Consider the following 15,537-nt stretch of genomic DNA (forward strand, 5'->3'; position numbering starts at 1 on the left):
CAGCCGCCCCACACGCATCCCCCGACCCCCAGCCCCTGCGCCGCCCCGGCGCTCCCTGTGGCGCTGCGCTGCCCCGCCCCGTCACCTGACCGCGGGAACGCGCCTGGCGCTCCCTCGCGCCGCGCCCCGCCGCCCCTCCTTCCCTCCCCTCCCCGCTGCTCTCCGCTCCCGGTGGGCCGCGGACGGCGGGCCCGCCTCCGCCATGGTGCTGGAGTCGGTGGTGGCGGATCTGCTGAACCGCTTCCTGGGCGACTATGTGGAGAACCTGAACAAATCCCAGCTCAAGTTGGGCATATGGGGGGGTAAGGAGCCTATTCCGCCCCGGCTCTGTGGCGCAGCGGGGCCGCCGCTGCCACCCGGGAAGGGCGCTTCCTCGCGAGGAGCGGGTCTCGCCGGCTCCGGTCCCCCGAGGGTTTGGCGGTCCCTGTGACGAACGGGCGGGCTGCGGGCTGGCGGCCCCTGTGAGGAGCGGGCGGGCGGCCTGCGGCCGCGGAGCCTACCTCCTCCTCGCTCCCCCGCGAAGGGCGGTCGCTCTGCGGGCCGCGGCATCCCTGAGGGGCAGTCGGTTGGCTCGGGTCCGCGGACCACCCCCCGGGGGGCGGTCGGTCGGCGGGGGGCCGCGTTGCTGCCTCGTGAGGGGCGGCGGTGGTCGGTGGGGCCATGGCTTCCCGCGCTGTTGGCGCCCTCCAGCGGCGGGCGGTGCCCCTGAGGGAGCTGGGGCTGCCCGGGCGGCGGCTGCCTCTTGTGGGGGCCGTACGTGCCCCAGGGGCCGAAGCGTTTCTTCTCAGCTTGATTGCCATGGTGGTGAATGATTCACACCTATGTTATGAACAGTATAGCCCTAGGAAGTCTGGTGTTAAAGCACTCAGGTGGTACATGTGCATTCATCATCATGTATGGCTTGGTGTGCCTGTGTTCCCCGATGTTATACATTATATTTGGAAGAATGCTTTTGTTTTCCTTGTTCCAGCTTGCTTTGTGTAGTTGTTGGAATCACTGAACTTTTTTCTTCCACATAGGTAATGTGGCACTTGACAACTTACAAATAAAGGAGAATGCGCTAGTAAGTATTCCAGTAATTCTCAAGTTGTATTGGTGAAGCCCCTGACTAAGCGCTGGGGCTGCTTACTGTAGTCTCATTTCACAGAGTATGCCTTCTCTGCTTGCTACTGAAAGTGGTACTTGGTTAACAGCTTCTAATGTTGCTAATGTTATTGGAGCCAAGGGAAAAGAGGCCACAGGTTAAATCATGTGTCCAAGAAGAGCGCTTCTGAGAAATTACCAGTAGTGTTTTGAAGTACATTTCCTGACGTTTTCTGCATATCAGTCTGCCTGAGGGTTGGAAGGCCCTACAGAGGGATCTGGACAAGCTGGATCAATGGGCTGAGGCCAGTGGGATGAAGTTCAACAAGACCAAGTGTCAGGTCCTACATTTCATTTACCGCAGCCCCATGCATGGCTACAGGCTTGGGGCAGAGTGACTGGAAAGCCGCGTGGAGGAAAAGGATCTGGAGGTATTGGTTAACAGCTGAACATGAGCCAGCAGTGTGACCAGGTGGCTAAGGCCAATGGCATCCTGGCTTGTATCAGAAGTAGTGTAGCCAGCAGGACAGGGAGGTATTTGTCCCTCTGTGCTCGGTGCTGGTGAGGTTGCACCTCGAGCACTGTGTTCAGTTTTGGGCCCCTCACTACAAGAAAGACATTGGAGCCCTGGAACGTGTCCAGAGAAGGGCAACAAAGCTGTGAAGGCTCTGGAGCACAAGTCTTATGGGGAGCGGTTGATGGTGTTGGGATGATTCAGTCTGGAAAATAGGAGGCTCAGGGGAGACAACTCCCTGCAAGGTCAGCCTCTTGTGCCAGATAGCAGCAGTAGGACGGAAGGTAATGGCCTTAAGTTGTGCCAGGGGAAGTTCAGGTTGGGTATTAGGAAAAATTTCTTCTCAGAAGGAGTGGTTAGGTGTTGGCGCAGGCTGCCCTGGGAGGTGGTGGAGTCATCATCCCTGGAAGTGTTCAAGAAAAGGTTAGGTGTTGTACAGAGGGACATGATTTAGTGGGCAATATTGGTGATGGGTTGATGGTTGGACTAGATGATCTCAGAGGTCTTTTCCAACCTTAACAATTCTATGATTCTACATAGATATCACCTGTCCTAGTATTTGAAGCTTGAAATAGTAAAACTCCAAAATGTTTGTGCGTTTCTGTTACTGCTTTAGTCTTCCAGTACAAGCTAAAGAACTTAATTTCTTCTGTGATTGCTGCTGCATAATCATACTTCCGTAAAGTCATAGTATAGACTTCCATAGGTTTTATCACTTGTATGTCCAAGCACTCAATGGTTGTATGGTTCAGAACAATTTATTAGGAATAGTTGATATGCACAGGTCTGTGTATTCTTTTTTTCTGCTTGTGTTGAATAAATGGATTTTCAAAGCCTGACTCCTGCAGATCGTTATAACTGAGGTCCTCTGAGAGACTGTGATGCTGTGTTTATTGATGTAGGTACGAAGGGAGAAAACGTTCTATCCGTTGATGAAATAAAGGCTTGTATTTATGGCTATGTAAGTTGATTCTCAGTTGAAACTGTTGAGAGTGACATATTTGAGATGTGTACAGTCTGAATGTAATAGGTACATGCTGATTAACCATGTAATATGGTTATTTAAATGTTTGGTTCCTTTTAAAATAGGAGTAACAGTGAAGGAAAAACAAGAAAGAGCTTCCAATAAGCCGTGGTTGATTATTGTGTTCCATCTCTGAGCTAATGAACAGCTGCACTACTGAAAGATTCTTACAACAAACTTCAGTGTGTTTAACTCTTCTCTCAGGAAGATGAGGGAAAACATTGAATTTTTGCTTGACATCACTGTTTTTTTCTTAGTTGCTCTGAAATTTCGTATCTTAACTTCCTCTTTCACCCATTACTGATAACTTTGTACTTACAGCCCTTGACAAAAGCATCTTTATAATATAGTAGTTAAGAAAGGAAGTAGGTAAGGAAGGAAATACCATCTAATTTGTATGTAAATCTTCCTTATGGTGCTGACATGGTTGATTGCAGATCTAGCAGTTGTTATGTATGAAAATGGTTATATGTGACTGATCAGAGCTCAAGGAAAGATGAGAAAAGTTCAAGACCTGAAGATAAGGGGGATTTCTGACTAATGTACAGTTGCAATATGAAGGACATTTTTTTCAAAAGTAATTAAAATAAAGTTAGTATTGAGTACCATTTTTAGAGAAGCATTTAGAGAGCTTATTGAAAAAGGAGTTAAAGGTTTGTGCTATAATAAAACTTCATCTTTTTGTAGTTTGTCTGTCTGCTGCTGTCTGGATCATTTTTGTTTTCCTCTTAAGGTTTCCCATCAGAATATAATTAGCTTCCAATTTCTCATAAATGTGGTACATTTCAAATATCAGTAAAGAAACCCCTTTAGAAAAGGAGACAGGAGCAAATAGTTGCATTTAGTGTTATTCTTGCAAATTTATTTTCCTAGTAAAAGGGCAGTTCATTAAAATGAAAGTTTATCAGAACTCTGTCAAATTTAAACTACAGCTAATGCAAAGTGAACAAATATTAGTGTAAGATTTCTAAAATAAATTTGTGTAAAATTATATTACATATGGATTCTTATGCGCCTTGGAAATGTAAAAATAAGAAAAATAATCCCCAAATATGTTAAAAGATTATATTTGGTGACAAAATGCTGAAATGTCCGTTTGAAACACATTTTTATTTTTTCCTTTGAGGATGTTGTTTTGCTTTATGTGACCTTAGCTATAATGAGAAGTCTAATGTGGCAGTTCCCATTAATATTATATTTTTATATTGTTAAACACTTGGAATAGTGATGTTAATAATTTCTTCTTGATGGATTTCTCCAGCTTTATCCTATTTCTCAGTCATAATGTAAAATGCTGGATGACAAACTATGACCTAAACTCTGTAACAACCTGTTGTGTTTTTCTCGGGCTTATACTACCCAAATCATTGCTACAAAACTTGCAGCAGGTGGTACCAACTAGAAATTGGGATTTGTCTGTAAGAACAGTTAAATCCTTATGTCTTAATTTTTAGTTTTATCTTTTCTTTCTCTCTTTTATTATTCTTTCTATTTATTTTGTCTCTCTTTTAGCCAGTGGTTATATTCCTGTTTTTGCGGTACACTATGTAGATGGGATCCTTCATGAGGTTTTTACTTGATGGTAGTAATTGTTCACTCGTCATGTCTTCCTCAGATATTTGAGTCTATACTGTTCTTGATGTTTGGCAGGTGTTTTACTAAGAACTCAATATTGTTACTGAGGTTTTTAACATATAAATTCTAATTGCTGTACTGATTATCAAAAAGATAAGACCTAAGGGATGACTGAACAAAAAAGTAAAAATATATTCTCATATGTAGATGAAATTTTACTTCTCAAGTAACCTTTGGAGCAAAGCATTATCATACTTGTATTAAAGAGCTGCTAGAAATGTATAACTCCTTTGTTTTTTGGCTTTCTATGAGCACGACTGTATTCATGGATTCCTGTGTTCACATGGGCATTGCTGATTAATTATACCTATGTCATACAGAGAACTGCATCTGTTCTGGAACTTCAATTCTGTGTGTACAGTTTTAAGAGAAATCAGGATAATAGTTCTGCTGTGTGAACCAAGTTTCCTTCACAGTACATGAATCTGTTTAATGCTTGTTTTTCTTTTACAGAGTGAGCTGGATGTGCCTTTCAGAGTCAAAGTTGGCCACATAGGTGAGTTTTTTTTGTTTCAACGTAAAACTTAAAATGGAAGTTTTAGCACTGGCCTCAAGATCAGTCTTGCCTTTGAATTTCTTTGATCCAGCTTTCTTAGGTGATCTCTGTAGTAGTACTTGCCATTGAAGGTAGTGTAGTTGTCTAATGTGGCTGCCTTACATAAATGATAAAAAGTTCCCTGGGTAACCCTGTTTGTGTAACTTCATAGGCTGAGTATGAAAAACATATCTGAAAAGTGTTTCACAGGTATGCGGATGATCAAGGGACCTGTTGAGTAAAACAACAATGTGTGTGACTCCTGAAAGAGTAGATTAGGAATATGAAGAACTTAAGTACAATTGCTGAAAGATTGGCAAACGTGGCAAGAGTTTAGCAACTCTTAGATACGTGTTGTTAAAAGTTCTTTCCCTGAAGGTCTGCGTTGCTTTTTCAAATGAAATGTTTTTTTGGAAAGAAATGTATTCTATTCCTCCTTATACTTCCCTGGGAAAATCATATTCATACCAGTGAATTAAAATCCAGTCACAATCTCAGTTTTTGATCTGAAGTCTTTGGACTCAAAACTGCATCTTCTTGCTTGTGTTTTCTCTGCATATATTTTAGAACTCCAAGGGCTTTATAAAAGGTGTACCCATGCAGTTTCTCCTCAACTTCTAAGGCATTTAGTACATGAAGAAGTAGAACTAATAACCTTCACTGTATGTTCAAACTAAGCACAGCATAGGTTTTTGTTTGATGTAACTTTTATCTGCTTTATGTAGATAAACTGACTCTGAAGATTCCTTGGAAGAACCTGTATGGTGAGGCAGTTGTTGCAACTCTAGAGGGCTTATATCTTCTTATAGTTCCTGGAGCAAGTAAGTAATCTTGTCAACATAGTGAAGTAATCAAAGAGATAAGTATCTAAGGGTACCAATAAATTAAGTATATACCAAAAATTAGTTCACATAAGCTGCTGTTTTTACACTCCATTCCCCCAGGGGAGTTTCTAGACAAATGCAGGGAAGTGAGTGGAAGAATGGTAAGCAAAAAGAGCACTGATTGCCTTAATGGAAAGTCTTGGTTGTATCCATTCATTCTAAGTTCAGTTTAACAAACATGATTTCTTTGGTGTGTACTTATCTTGAATCCACTCTTCTCTCACAGTTTTTATCTTTTGGCTGTTGCAGGATATAGTTTGCTCAAAAATTGATAACAATCAAAAGTGGTAATTCTGTTAGAAGTGATTTTTAGGGAGAGGAGAAGATCAGAGAACTTAATTTGTTTTCTCTGAAATCAGATGCTTATAAGAAGGGAACTTTAAAATTTCTAGACTATCACATACATGTGTCGTAGAAATCAGAACCTGAGTTGCATAGTGCAGACCACATTTAGGTACTTCATTATACATGGAAACGTACTCCTATAAAACAGTGCTTAAATGTTGGTGCAATCTTTTGTATCCTGCTATGTTAAAATGCCAGTTTCAGAGGCAGGATGGAGGTTTCAGCATCTAGAATAGCCTTTGTTTAAAATGACATTTTGCAACGTAATGTTCAATATAGTGCACATTGCTTGATTACGTGTTTACATAATTTGAAATTTGGGGTAATGCTGTCCCAACTTGGCTTACAGGCATTAAATATGATGCAGAGAAGGAAGAAAAATACTTGCAAGATAATAAACAAAAGGAGTTGGCCAGAATTGAGGAAGCCTTGCAGAAAGCAGCCGAAAAAGGTACCAAGTTAATAATGCAAAACTCCGATGGAATTTGGGGATTTAGTTTGCTACAAAAGAGAAGTCTCATTTTGTGATCAATTTAATAAATTTTAAGTGTCTTGCTATTCTTACTACAGTGCTTTAAACTAAGGAGGAAAGAGCCTCTTTAAGCTTAAGAAGTGTTACTCATTTTGTTTACCATTTCTTTGTCCATTGGAAATGAGAATTCAGTTATCTGGTATGGTTTTCTTCATAAAGCTCTTTGGGAATAGGACCGAAGACAGCAACTGCATCTCATGAGGGAAATGTTTATTTCTTTAGAATTTCAGTAATGGATGTTGAATAGTATTTTAGAGCTGCACGTGAGAAGTCATTCTTTGCTCAAAAGAAACATTAAAGGAAAGTGGAAAGGTTTAATATTTTTCACAAAAAATATCAACAATAATGCCTTCATTTCAGTTTCTGCTGGTTTTTTATGTATGGTGCAAGATATATGATGTATGGTGGTCATGGTGGCAGAGCTCAAGGAGAAGGTAGAGAGATTAAGGAGGAACAGGGAGTGTGAGCAGGAGGAACAGGAGGGATGTGGAACTGTTGGAACGGGTTTAGAAGAGGGCAGTGAAGATGCTCAGAGGATTGGAGCAAACCTCCTATGAAGAAAGGCTGAGGGAGCTGGGCTTGTTTAGTTTGGAGAAGAGAAGGCTCCGCAAGACCTTACTGTGGCCTTCCAGTACTTGAAGGGAGCTTGCAAGCAGGAGGGGGACTGACTTTTTGCATGGTCTGATAGTGATAGGACAAGGGGGAAATGGCTTTAGACAAAACAAGGGGAGATTTAGGTTAGGAATAAATTTTTTACTCAGAGCGTGCTGAGGCACTGCAACAGATTGCCCAGAGAGCTTGTGAGTGTTGCATCATTGGAGGTATTCAAGGTTGGGTTGGATGGGATCTTGGGCAGCTTGATGTAGTGGTTGGCAACCGTGCCCTGGCAAGGGGGTTGAAACTGGATGATCTTTGAGGTCTCTGCCAAGCTAAGACATTCTATGATACTGCATTGGGACTGGTGTAAGAAATGAGATTGTCTTGATGAGGAAATAAATAATGACACAATAAAACAATTGAACGCGAAGACAGTAAACTTTACTTAAAGTTTTGATCTAGATCATTAAGAATTTAATAATTAAATGATTGGCTAAAATAATTGACCATTTCAGACTGGTTAGTCTGGTTTTATTTTTTGTTGTAACAAGTACGTATGTTAGAATAGTGGTATGAATTAGGCTACTTTGGACAGAGACCAAGCTCAGAACTGATGACAGCATGGCAGGTAACAATATGTGTTAGGGTAAAGACATGATTACTGAAGGTTTTGTGTGATAGGAGGTATGATGGTTGATAAGATGCATCTCTATGAAAATAGTAATGCTCCAAGTCATTGGCCTTGGAAAAGCTCCTGAAAATGAAATGTCCTTAGAATACTTGGGGAAAGATAGTCTGTATTGTAGTCTCTCTGCTTGTTTTATTTTCCAGCTTCAGGATGCTCCACTGCCTTATTCCTATTTTGTTAGTTTGAAATAAACATTTGCAGTCCTTCATGCAGCAATTAGGCAATCTGCACAGAATGCAGAAATAAACCTTGCTTTATTATTTGTCTTTGATAAGTCAGAAATGATATGTGAGCTAAGCTACTTCAGTGGATGAATTTTGCAACTGTTACTTTATACAGAAGGAATGTTCATAGAAGTTTAACCTTGGTTTCAGCTATGCCTAAGCTGTTATTCTTTGCATCAGTAGCAATGGGATGAAGGGATAATATAAAAAGAATTTAACCTAATAGGCAACACTTCAGGAATTGCGGATCAGGAACTTCGTGCAATAGTTAGTGCATCTGCAGCAAAGCCTTTGTATTTCTGAAAGAGATTTAATACCTCCAATGTTTGCAGGGCTTTGAAAACGAATTTTCTTAAAATGATACCTCAGTAGATCCACTTGTCATGTGAAGAGCTAAAATTAGATTTGTGGTCATGCTTTGCAAGGCTGCATTATTAAGTTTCTGTTGTGGGGAGTCAAAAACTAGAGGAACATTCGAATTGGATTATTCGAAATTGCAGTTCTTCTGCAGCCTCATTCAGTGGTACAGTAGCTTTGCTATTTGTGATTTTCAGGTCTTCTAGGTTATTGTGATCAGGAGGACTTGTCCGATTCTTGTATGGGGATATCTCTCCTCTTTGCTAGATATAAAGTTATTGGGGTCTAAGTTGCTCAGCTGTCCTGTAAACTAATAAGAAATTCGGCTTTTCCCAAAAGCTTTTGAGCTCACAATAGATGGTGAAAATCTGGGAAATAACAGAATGGAATGTTTTTGGGTCTGTGAATTCTTGGCTGTATTTGTTCTTCCGATTAGTACTCAACTGACATTAAGTGTGTAGAATCTTAATTCAGCACGTCAGTCCTAGGGATATTTTCTTTCAACACGCTATTCAAATGTTGAACAAATATATCTCTGTGTGGTCAGTGTAATGTGATAGAGAAGTGATAGCAAGATCTGCTAACAGAAACTGACAAAGCACTTCCTATTTTCCACGCTAGTTGTCAGTATCAGTACTCATATATGGAGACCAAAGTTTGAAACTCTTGTCTCTTGCTGAATGGAAGTAAAAAGAAAATGACATAATATGCATTTGTAGACAGTCTTTGAAACTAGATATTTCTGAAGCAGCTCCGGTTGCAAGGTACTGCAATGTGAATACTGTCTTGACACCAGTTTTATGAACTCAGCGTTAATCCAGGAGCTGAATGTAACATTAAATCAGGAGCTGATTTCCTTCTTTTAAACAAAATGCATTTTTTGGTTACTTGCTGCCATGTGGACCAAGGCGCTCATTCACAAGATTCCTTGTATGGGTTGGAGAGTCTGATTTACAAGGACACCAAGCCTGGTGGGTATGCATGGTTATTTGCAGCTTTATGTTTAAAAAACAAACAAAGAAACACAAAAAAACCCAAAGCAGACAAATGTGGAAATGAGAAAACATACATATTTGGTTAACATATGCAGATCAGTGATTCTAGAAATAAGATTTTAATGATTATTGATTCAGGCAGAAACTTCAAGTGACTAGGGCTGTTCAAGAAGACTGAGACCCTTTAGGAAGGTATCTGTCAGCAATCAGCTATGTCATATTCAAGAGTGTCATAAAATGCTGACAGCATTCTACTTCAGTATTAAAACACTGGCATAGGTTTTCTTCTCCTTCCCCCTTAGCCCATTTATTTTTTATTTGTAGGATGACCACTTTGTAAGTACGTACAGGACCAGTTAAAGTCTTGGCTGGCACTCCTTCCTCCTTTCTTTGAAGGAGCGTGTGAAGTACATAAAACAAAAATGAAGCTCTTCCCCTAAGTTAAATTGGCCTTTGTGCTTGTTCCCATTTTACTTTAGTAGGACGCACCCTTCTTATGCTATAACCTTGTAAAGTTAAGTACAGGCAGCCCTGTTGCTGAGTTCTTTTCCCCTTTTTGTTCACCTCTCTGGCCGTAATGATACAACTTACCCAACTGGTTTTCTTTAGAAACATGGAAAAATAGACCATTAACTTGATTCGTGGAATGGTTGTGATTGTTTTGACCGTGATCTGTGTGTGAATATTAGAATGTAGAATTAGAATTAGAATTTTCATATAAAACTCTTAAAGAATTATTATTTCCGTATGCATTTTTTGCAGTTTCAGCTGTCATTCATTCAAATAACTTTCATATCCTGCTGTTGATTATTGAGAGAATCTTACTGGAAAGCTCTCTTTGGGTTTTCTTGTATGTTGTGAATATCTTAACTTGGAAGTGAAACATTTGCATGGTAGAAGCCTCATCTGGATTTTGACTTCAATGTTTTTCCCATATGAGTATTCTATGAAGTGTTTAGTTATGACAGTTATGCCTTTGCCTGAAGTCATTAAATAAATGCTTGGATTACAGAAAAAAATATTCACCAGGGTTCTAACAAGTAGTCATGATTCTGTTTTCAGATCTGCTTTGTACATTGGAGATCTGAAATGAATTCATTAAAAAGTCTGAGTGTGTATTTGCTGAGAAGCGTGGTGATTATTGGTAACTCCTTAAACTCATGGATGTGGTGTAAGGAATCTTGAAATGTGAATTTCATGCCTTGACTTGCAATTGGCAAGGTCCTTGATCACAGTGCAATTTGTATACTCAATCTAAAGTTGTTACTGGCTGCTTGGTTTAGTGGGGCTTTGACATTATATAGAAAAAGAAAAGGTAAGGCTTCAGTTGCTTCCATGAAAGTGAATTCATGTATACATGAATGATGGAAAATGATGCTCTGTGTTATGAGGAGTACCTGATGGCTTCCTTAACAGCTATGAAATTCTTTAACAGCTTTTAATGAGAGCTTACTAAGGCATTCTGCTTTGACAAGCTAAACTTTCTTCTGTCTTTTCTTACATTTCTTGCATTTCTGCTTTGCTAACTTGAATTTTATCCTTTTCCCAAAAAATTGCTTGCGCTGAAAATAGGACGTAAGCGTAAAAAATATAAAAAGCATTTTAAGAGACCCTTTAAAGGTCGTGATCACTCAAAAGGTGGGTAAAAAACTTGACTTTGATTTTTGTTTTAATGCTACATATTTTGCACGCTATTTGTAATAGTTTCTCTTAGTCTTGCATATACATCCACTGATTATTTTTCCCCTCCTTTTTGAAAGAGGACGTAAAGTAGAGAGAGCTTTCTGTTGTTGGTTATCCACTCTCTGGATTGAACTTGTGCTTAGACCTTATGAATTTAGAACTTATGAACTTAGCTTAAATGATCACAGTACAATTCCACTACTGAACAACTAGAGTATCTCGCAGAGTATCTTTACATTTTCACTTACAGTATGCAAGCTATTTAATCTTCTCAGGCAATATCCTGTAAAGAGCTCTAATGGACCGATCCTTTGTTATGTAAACATCATCTTCACCGGGGTGTTTTAGAATATTTTGTGCTAAATTACCTATTTTCTTCTGAAACTCCTAGTTAATTGCTGAGGGACTTCTAAGGGGCTTTTGCCTTGGAAGGAGTGGGGAGGTATATCTTAAAAATCAAACTGGAAATTAGTGTAAGCTGAACTATTGTCAATGAAAATTAGACAAATTTTCTTACAGTTGTGGTGTATGCACAAAACTAATATTACATTTTCACAGTATGGATGGGCAGAAAAGAAAAAAAAGTACCTAAACAGCTAAAAACTCAGGTACTAGGTATTCACATTAGAATAAGCATTACATTTACATTGGAATAGCTGTTAGTGTTGTTAATATGTATTTGTTTCACTGAATGCTGTTTATTTATTTTATTTTCCAGATAAACCGAAGGAGGAGAAGAAGGATACTTTCTTGGAAAAGCTTGCAACTCAAGTTATAAAAAATGTCCAAGTCAAGATCACAGGCATTCATGTTAAATATGAAGATGATGTAAGTACCTGGCACATGCTTTCTCCATTTTAAATTTGACTCTAGTGCTATTGTTATAGTCTAGTCCACAGAGATAAGCTGTTATTTACCACCTTCAAAAAGTTACTGTGGCTTCTTATGCATATCTTTGAATGGAGTACTTCACGTACAACTGAAAGCTGGAGTTATTCTGGATATGTGAAGTAGATAATCTCTATTTTGCATTGCCTGGTGGTGCCTTGCTCACTAAATGTGTGTGGTGACAGTTTGTCACACATTAGTGCATGCAGAATTTCTCATTGTAATGACCGAAATTTAGAATGGCAGGTACTTGTGGACTTATGGATGAGCTGGAAAACAAAAAGTTAAGTACCTAATAGGTAATAGGTAGTATTCTGTCCCCATTCCAACTTCCTGGAAATGAATGAAACAGTTTGTGATGAGATAGCTGCTTGTAGTTAGGAAGCATTGGACATAGAATGTTACCCAAAGCTATTTTAGGACTGTTTTCAGGGACACTGTATTCAAAGTGGTGGGAAGAATGGAAGTCAGAAAGTGATATAGCTGACTGAGACATGGTACTTGATAGTTCTTCTGCTCTTTACTATACAAAGGTTTTAAAACTGGAAAGAAAACTTCAGAATTGAATTTCTAAGCCTTTAATCTGCAGCCATATTGGTATTGACCCAATTGAATGCTTCAGCAAGAATGATTAAGCAAAGGAAACAGCTCAAGATTTCAATTAGTTTTAATGAAGTATTCTTAGTGTGCAATGAATAGGGATAAATAGCTATTCTTTTTCTATTTTTGCAGATTACAGATCCACAGTGTCCAATTTCTTTGGGAATGACATTGGGCGAGCTTAGCTTATTGGTAATATTTGTGTGCATGTGTGCATTGTTCATGTTTTTTATTTACCTATCTTTGGGCACCAGAAAGGAAAAGTCATGCATTTGATAAAATGCAATTAAAATACAGATATGGAGGGTAAGACAATCTTTTCTTGATGCAAATAGTACTCGAAGTTTGTACAAGCAGCAGGGATGATTATTGAGGAACATCATGCTTTTTTGAGACTAGCGATTTCTTCTTATGTTTCAAGTGATCTTTAAAACTGAATGTGTTTAATTTCATAGGAAAGGTTGTTTCCATGTCCAGTAGATAAATTAAGGCTGACGTTACACTGTGATGAAGAATGTGGTATTTTGCCATGTCTCTTGAGAAAAGAGGAGAGAGAATTTCAGCTAACTTGTTTGCCATAAATGCATAGGATTTCATGGGTAGGATAAGGAGTTGAAAATTAACTTGTGTGTATGCACTCTAGAGAAGTTGAATTGTGTAATCTGGTGGGGCCGAAGTGATTTATTCTGTGCTTGGAAGAATAGTATAAAACCACAGATATGTTAAATAAGGTGTATCATGGAATGACTTTTGTCCCTTTGAACTTTTAGACAGCAAATGAGAACTGGAAACCTTCAATCCTAAATGATGCTACAAAAATAATTTACAAGGTAATGTGTTGTTTTTTTTTTCCTAACTGGTTAAAAAGAGAAGCTAGCAACTGATATTTGGAGTGACGTAGTTTGCAATTCAAAGGAAAAATTGGAAAAACTGCAAATTCTTCTATTTTTCTTAATTTTGCTTTGTATTTAAGTAGAAGTAGAACCAAAAAGGCTGGCTTTAAGTAAGGCATACCTTTCAGTGCTGTAGTTTAACCAGTGAAATGCAAACACTGATCTGCTCATAAACAACATTACACAGCAAGACTGAAATCTATGTAGTAACTATGATTTCAAATAGTTTTGTCAAATTGCCATTTCCTATGCTAGTCTATATGTAAAACGTGTTTGGGATTCTGGTAGTGAGGCATGTCATGCCCTTCTGCTCCTCCCCACCCCACTTGCTTTTGACCAGTGTGTGTGAATGTGTGCACTCTAAGAGCATGCTTTTGAGCAAATAATTTTCTTTTCAAAATAGAATTATAAGATTAAATGCATCTCAGTGCTTATAGTAGACTTGTTGTGTGGGCTATTTTTTTTTTTAATGGAAGCTAAATTCATAGAATATATTGAATACAGAGTATGGAATCTGTTGAATGTTTTTTTTTTTCTCTGCAGCTGTTATGCTTGGACAGCCTCAGTGCTTACTGGAATGTACACAGCAAAATGTACTATCGTGGCTCCCATGAACAAATACTGGTAATGCAGAGTTAAAGGTGTTGAGCAGTGCTCTGTCTCATGACTATTATATTGTTTCAAACAATGCTATATTAATTTCGACAACACCCAGCCCCAAACATTTGGTCAGCTCTATTCTGGTAGCAGGGCCATATGTTAATCCATTGCGCCCTTGATAGCTAATAGTTTTTGTTAACTCTGTGTTACCAACTGCTGTAGATTTAGAGATGAAGAAATTGGGTTTGTAAGATCAGTTCTATTAACGTGTGACGTAGCATGCTGCTTACTTAGTATTGTTTATCAAATATGTGGGCTGTATGAGGTCTTCTTTAGCTACTGAAATGAAAACTGTAAATTAACATGGAGTTATTAAAATTTCAGAATATTAAACCTTATTGGAGCAGGAACTTAAATTACATATTATGAAGATACCTAAGCTATGTAGGTGGGACTAACCAATATGATGTAATCAAACAGAACAAGACAATAAAGCAAAGAACATTGCCAAACAGAAGAACAAGACCATAAAGCAAGGAGCATTTATTCTTTTTTACTTCTAGCAAACTATAGCTTATGGGTAGTAGCTGTCTGCTGTCTGACTTAAAAGTCAGAGGGGTTAATGTAACATTTCTCTGAAGGTGGTACCCCTCTTTATGGGGAGCACATTTGGAAAAATGAGTATGCTGCACTTGTCAAGACTAAAAGGGGTCATAGCTTTAAATAGGAAATACTCAGTAAGACTGAGTAATGATGACTTCTGAAAATGTGGTTGAGTGAGACATAATTAAGGTAGACTGTATGACAAAGATGGTGCTGGAAATAATTAAAATGGTAATTACAGGGGAAGAAGAAAATCTATTTTGTGTGTGTGAGCCACTTGAAGGCTATGTGTAGTTTTTGTGATTTGTTAGCATTCTGAGTTGCTGTTAGCTAGATAAGTAGTGGTGTACTGCAAATTGTAACGTTGTAAGCCTATGAAATACTCGTGAGATAAGGCAACAATTAAATAAAAGCAAAAGAGGTTTTACTTTGAAGAGAAACTGGGAAGGTGGAACTATTAATAGGGCAATTCTGTAGACGTAAATTCTAGCTGAGGGCAAACCTCATCCGTCTGTGCTGCAGCTGAGGAGTACTGGATTGCAAAAGCGCCTTTGCTGTTAAGTTCGTTTCAGATGGCTGTTACGTAAATGTGGTTAAAAGATAGCTTATTTGTGGGTAATGAGGAGCAACTAGTTATTCTAGTGAGCTGTTGGCTAGTAAATTAATGAATACTTTAGGTTTTGAAAGTAAACTTTCGAGGGGATTATGAAGACAAGTCACTTGGCTTGGAATATTGTACATATGACTACTCTTCTTAGTTTATCAGAAATTTGTTTCATTTTGCTGTGGAGAATGCCAGATATGTGATGTATGCTGTCTATCTGCATTTTATTTTTGGTTTGAATAAGTACATCTGT

At 38.9% G+C, this 15,537-nt stretch overlaps 2 protein-coding genes across 11 annotated transcripts in view; one reads left to right on the plus strand and one right to left on the minus strand.

The window, feature by feature from the left end:
- The window catches only part of LOC110403869 (translation initiation factor IF-2-like), a 52,483-nt gene extending 51,481 nt beyond the window's left edge, over window positions 1-1,002 (minus strand). For 5 of the 9 annotated variants that reach the window (XR_002441863.1, XR_002441862.1, XR_002441868.1 and 2 more), the window contains exon 1: window positions 501-1,000. Coding sequence is in view for 1 of the 9 variants with exons in the window: in XM_021407622.1 (XP_021263297.1) it covers window positions 501-800 (300 nt within the window). In the remaining 8 variants the exon portion in view is untranslated. Of the gene's footprint in view, window positions 1-500 lie in introns of all 9 variants that reach the window. The other 4 variants (XR_002441867.1, XM_021407622.1, XR_002441865.1 and 1 more) reach the window with 3 other exon arrangements.
- VPS13C (vacuolar protein sorting 13 homolog C) overlaps window positions 95-15,537 on the plus strand; it is an 84,747-nt gene continuing 69,304 nt past the window's right edge. Inside the window, exons 1-9 of one of the 2 annotated variants that reach the window (XR_002441860.1) lie at window positions 95-302; window positions 1,020-1,063; window positions 4,710-4,752; window positions 5,517-5,612; window positions 6,370-6,471; window positions 11,815-11,924; window positions 12,717-12,776; window positions 13,355-13,414; window positions 14,021-14,101. Coding sequence is in view for 1 of the 2 variants with exons in the window: in XM_021407601.1 (XP_021263276.1) it covers window positions 203-302; window positions 1,020-1,063; window positions 4,710-4,752; window positions 5,517-5,612; window positions 6,370-6,471; window positions 11,815-11,924; window positions 12,717-12,776; window positions 13,355-13,414; window positions 14,021-14,101 (696 nt within the window). In the remaining variant the exon portion in view is untranslated. The remainder of the gene's footprint in view (window positions 303-1,019; window positions 1,064-4,709; window positions 4,753-5,516; window positions 5,613-6,369; window positions 6,472-11,814; window positions 11,925-12,716; window positions 12,777-13,354; window positions 13,415-14,020; window positions 14,102-15,537) is intronic. The other variant, XM_021407601.1, reaches the window with a different exon arrangement.

This window comes from Numida meleagris, chromosome 9 (genome assembly GCF_002078875.1).
Source record: "Numida meleagris isolate 19003 breed g44 Domestic line chromosome 9, NumMel1.0, whole genome shotgun sequence".
Classification (NCBI taxonomy): domain Eukaryota; kingdom Metazoa; phylum Chordata; class Aves; order Galliformes; family Numididae; genus Numida; species Numida meleagris.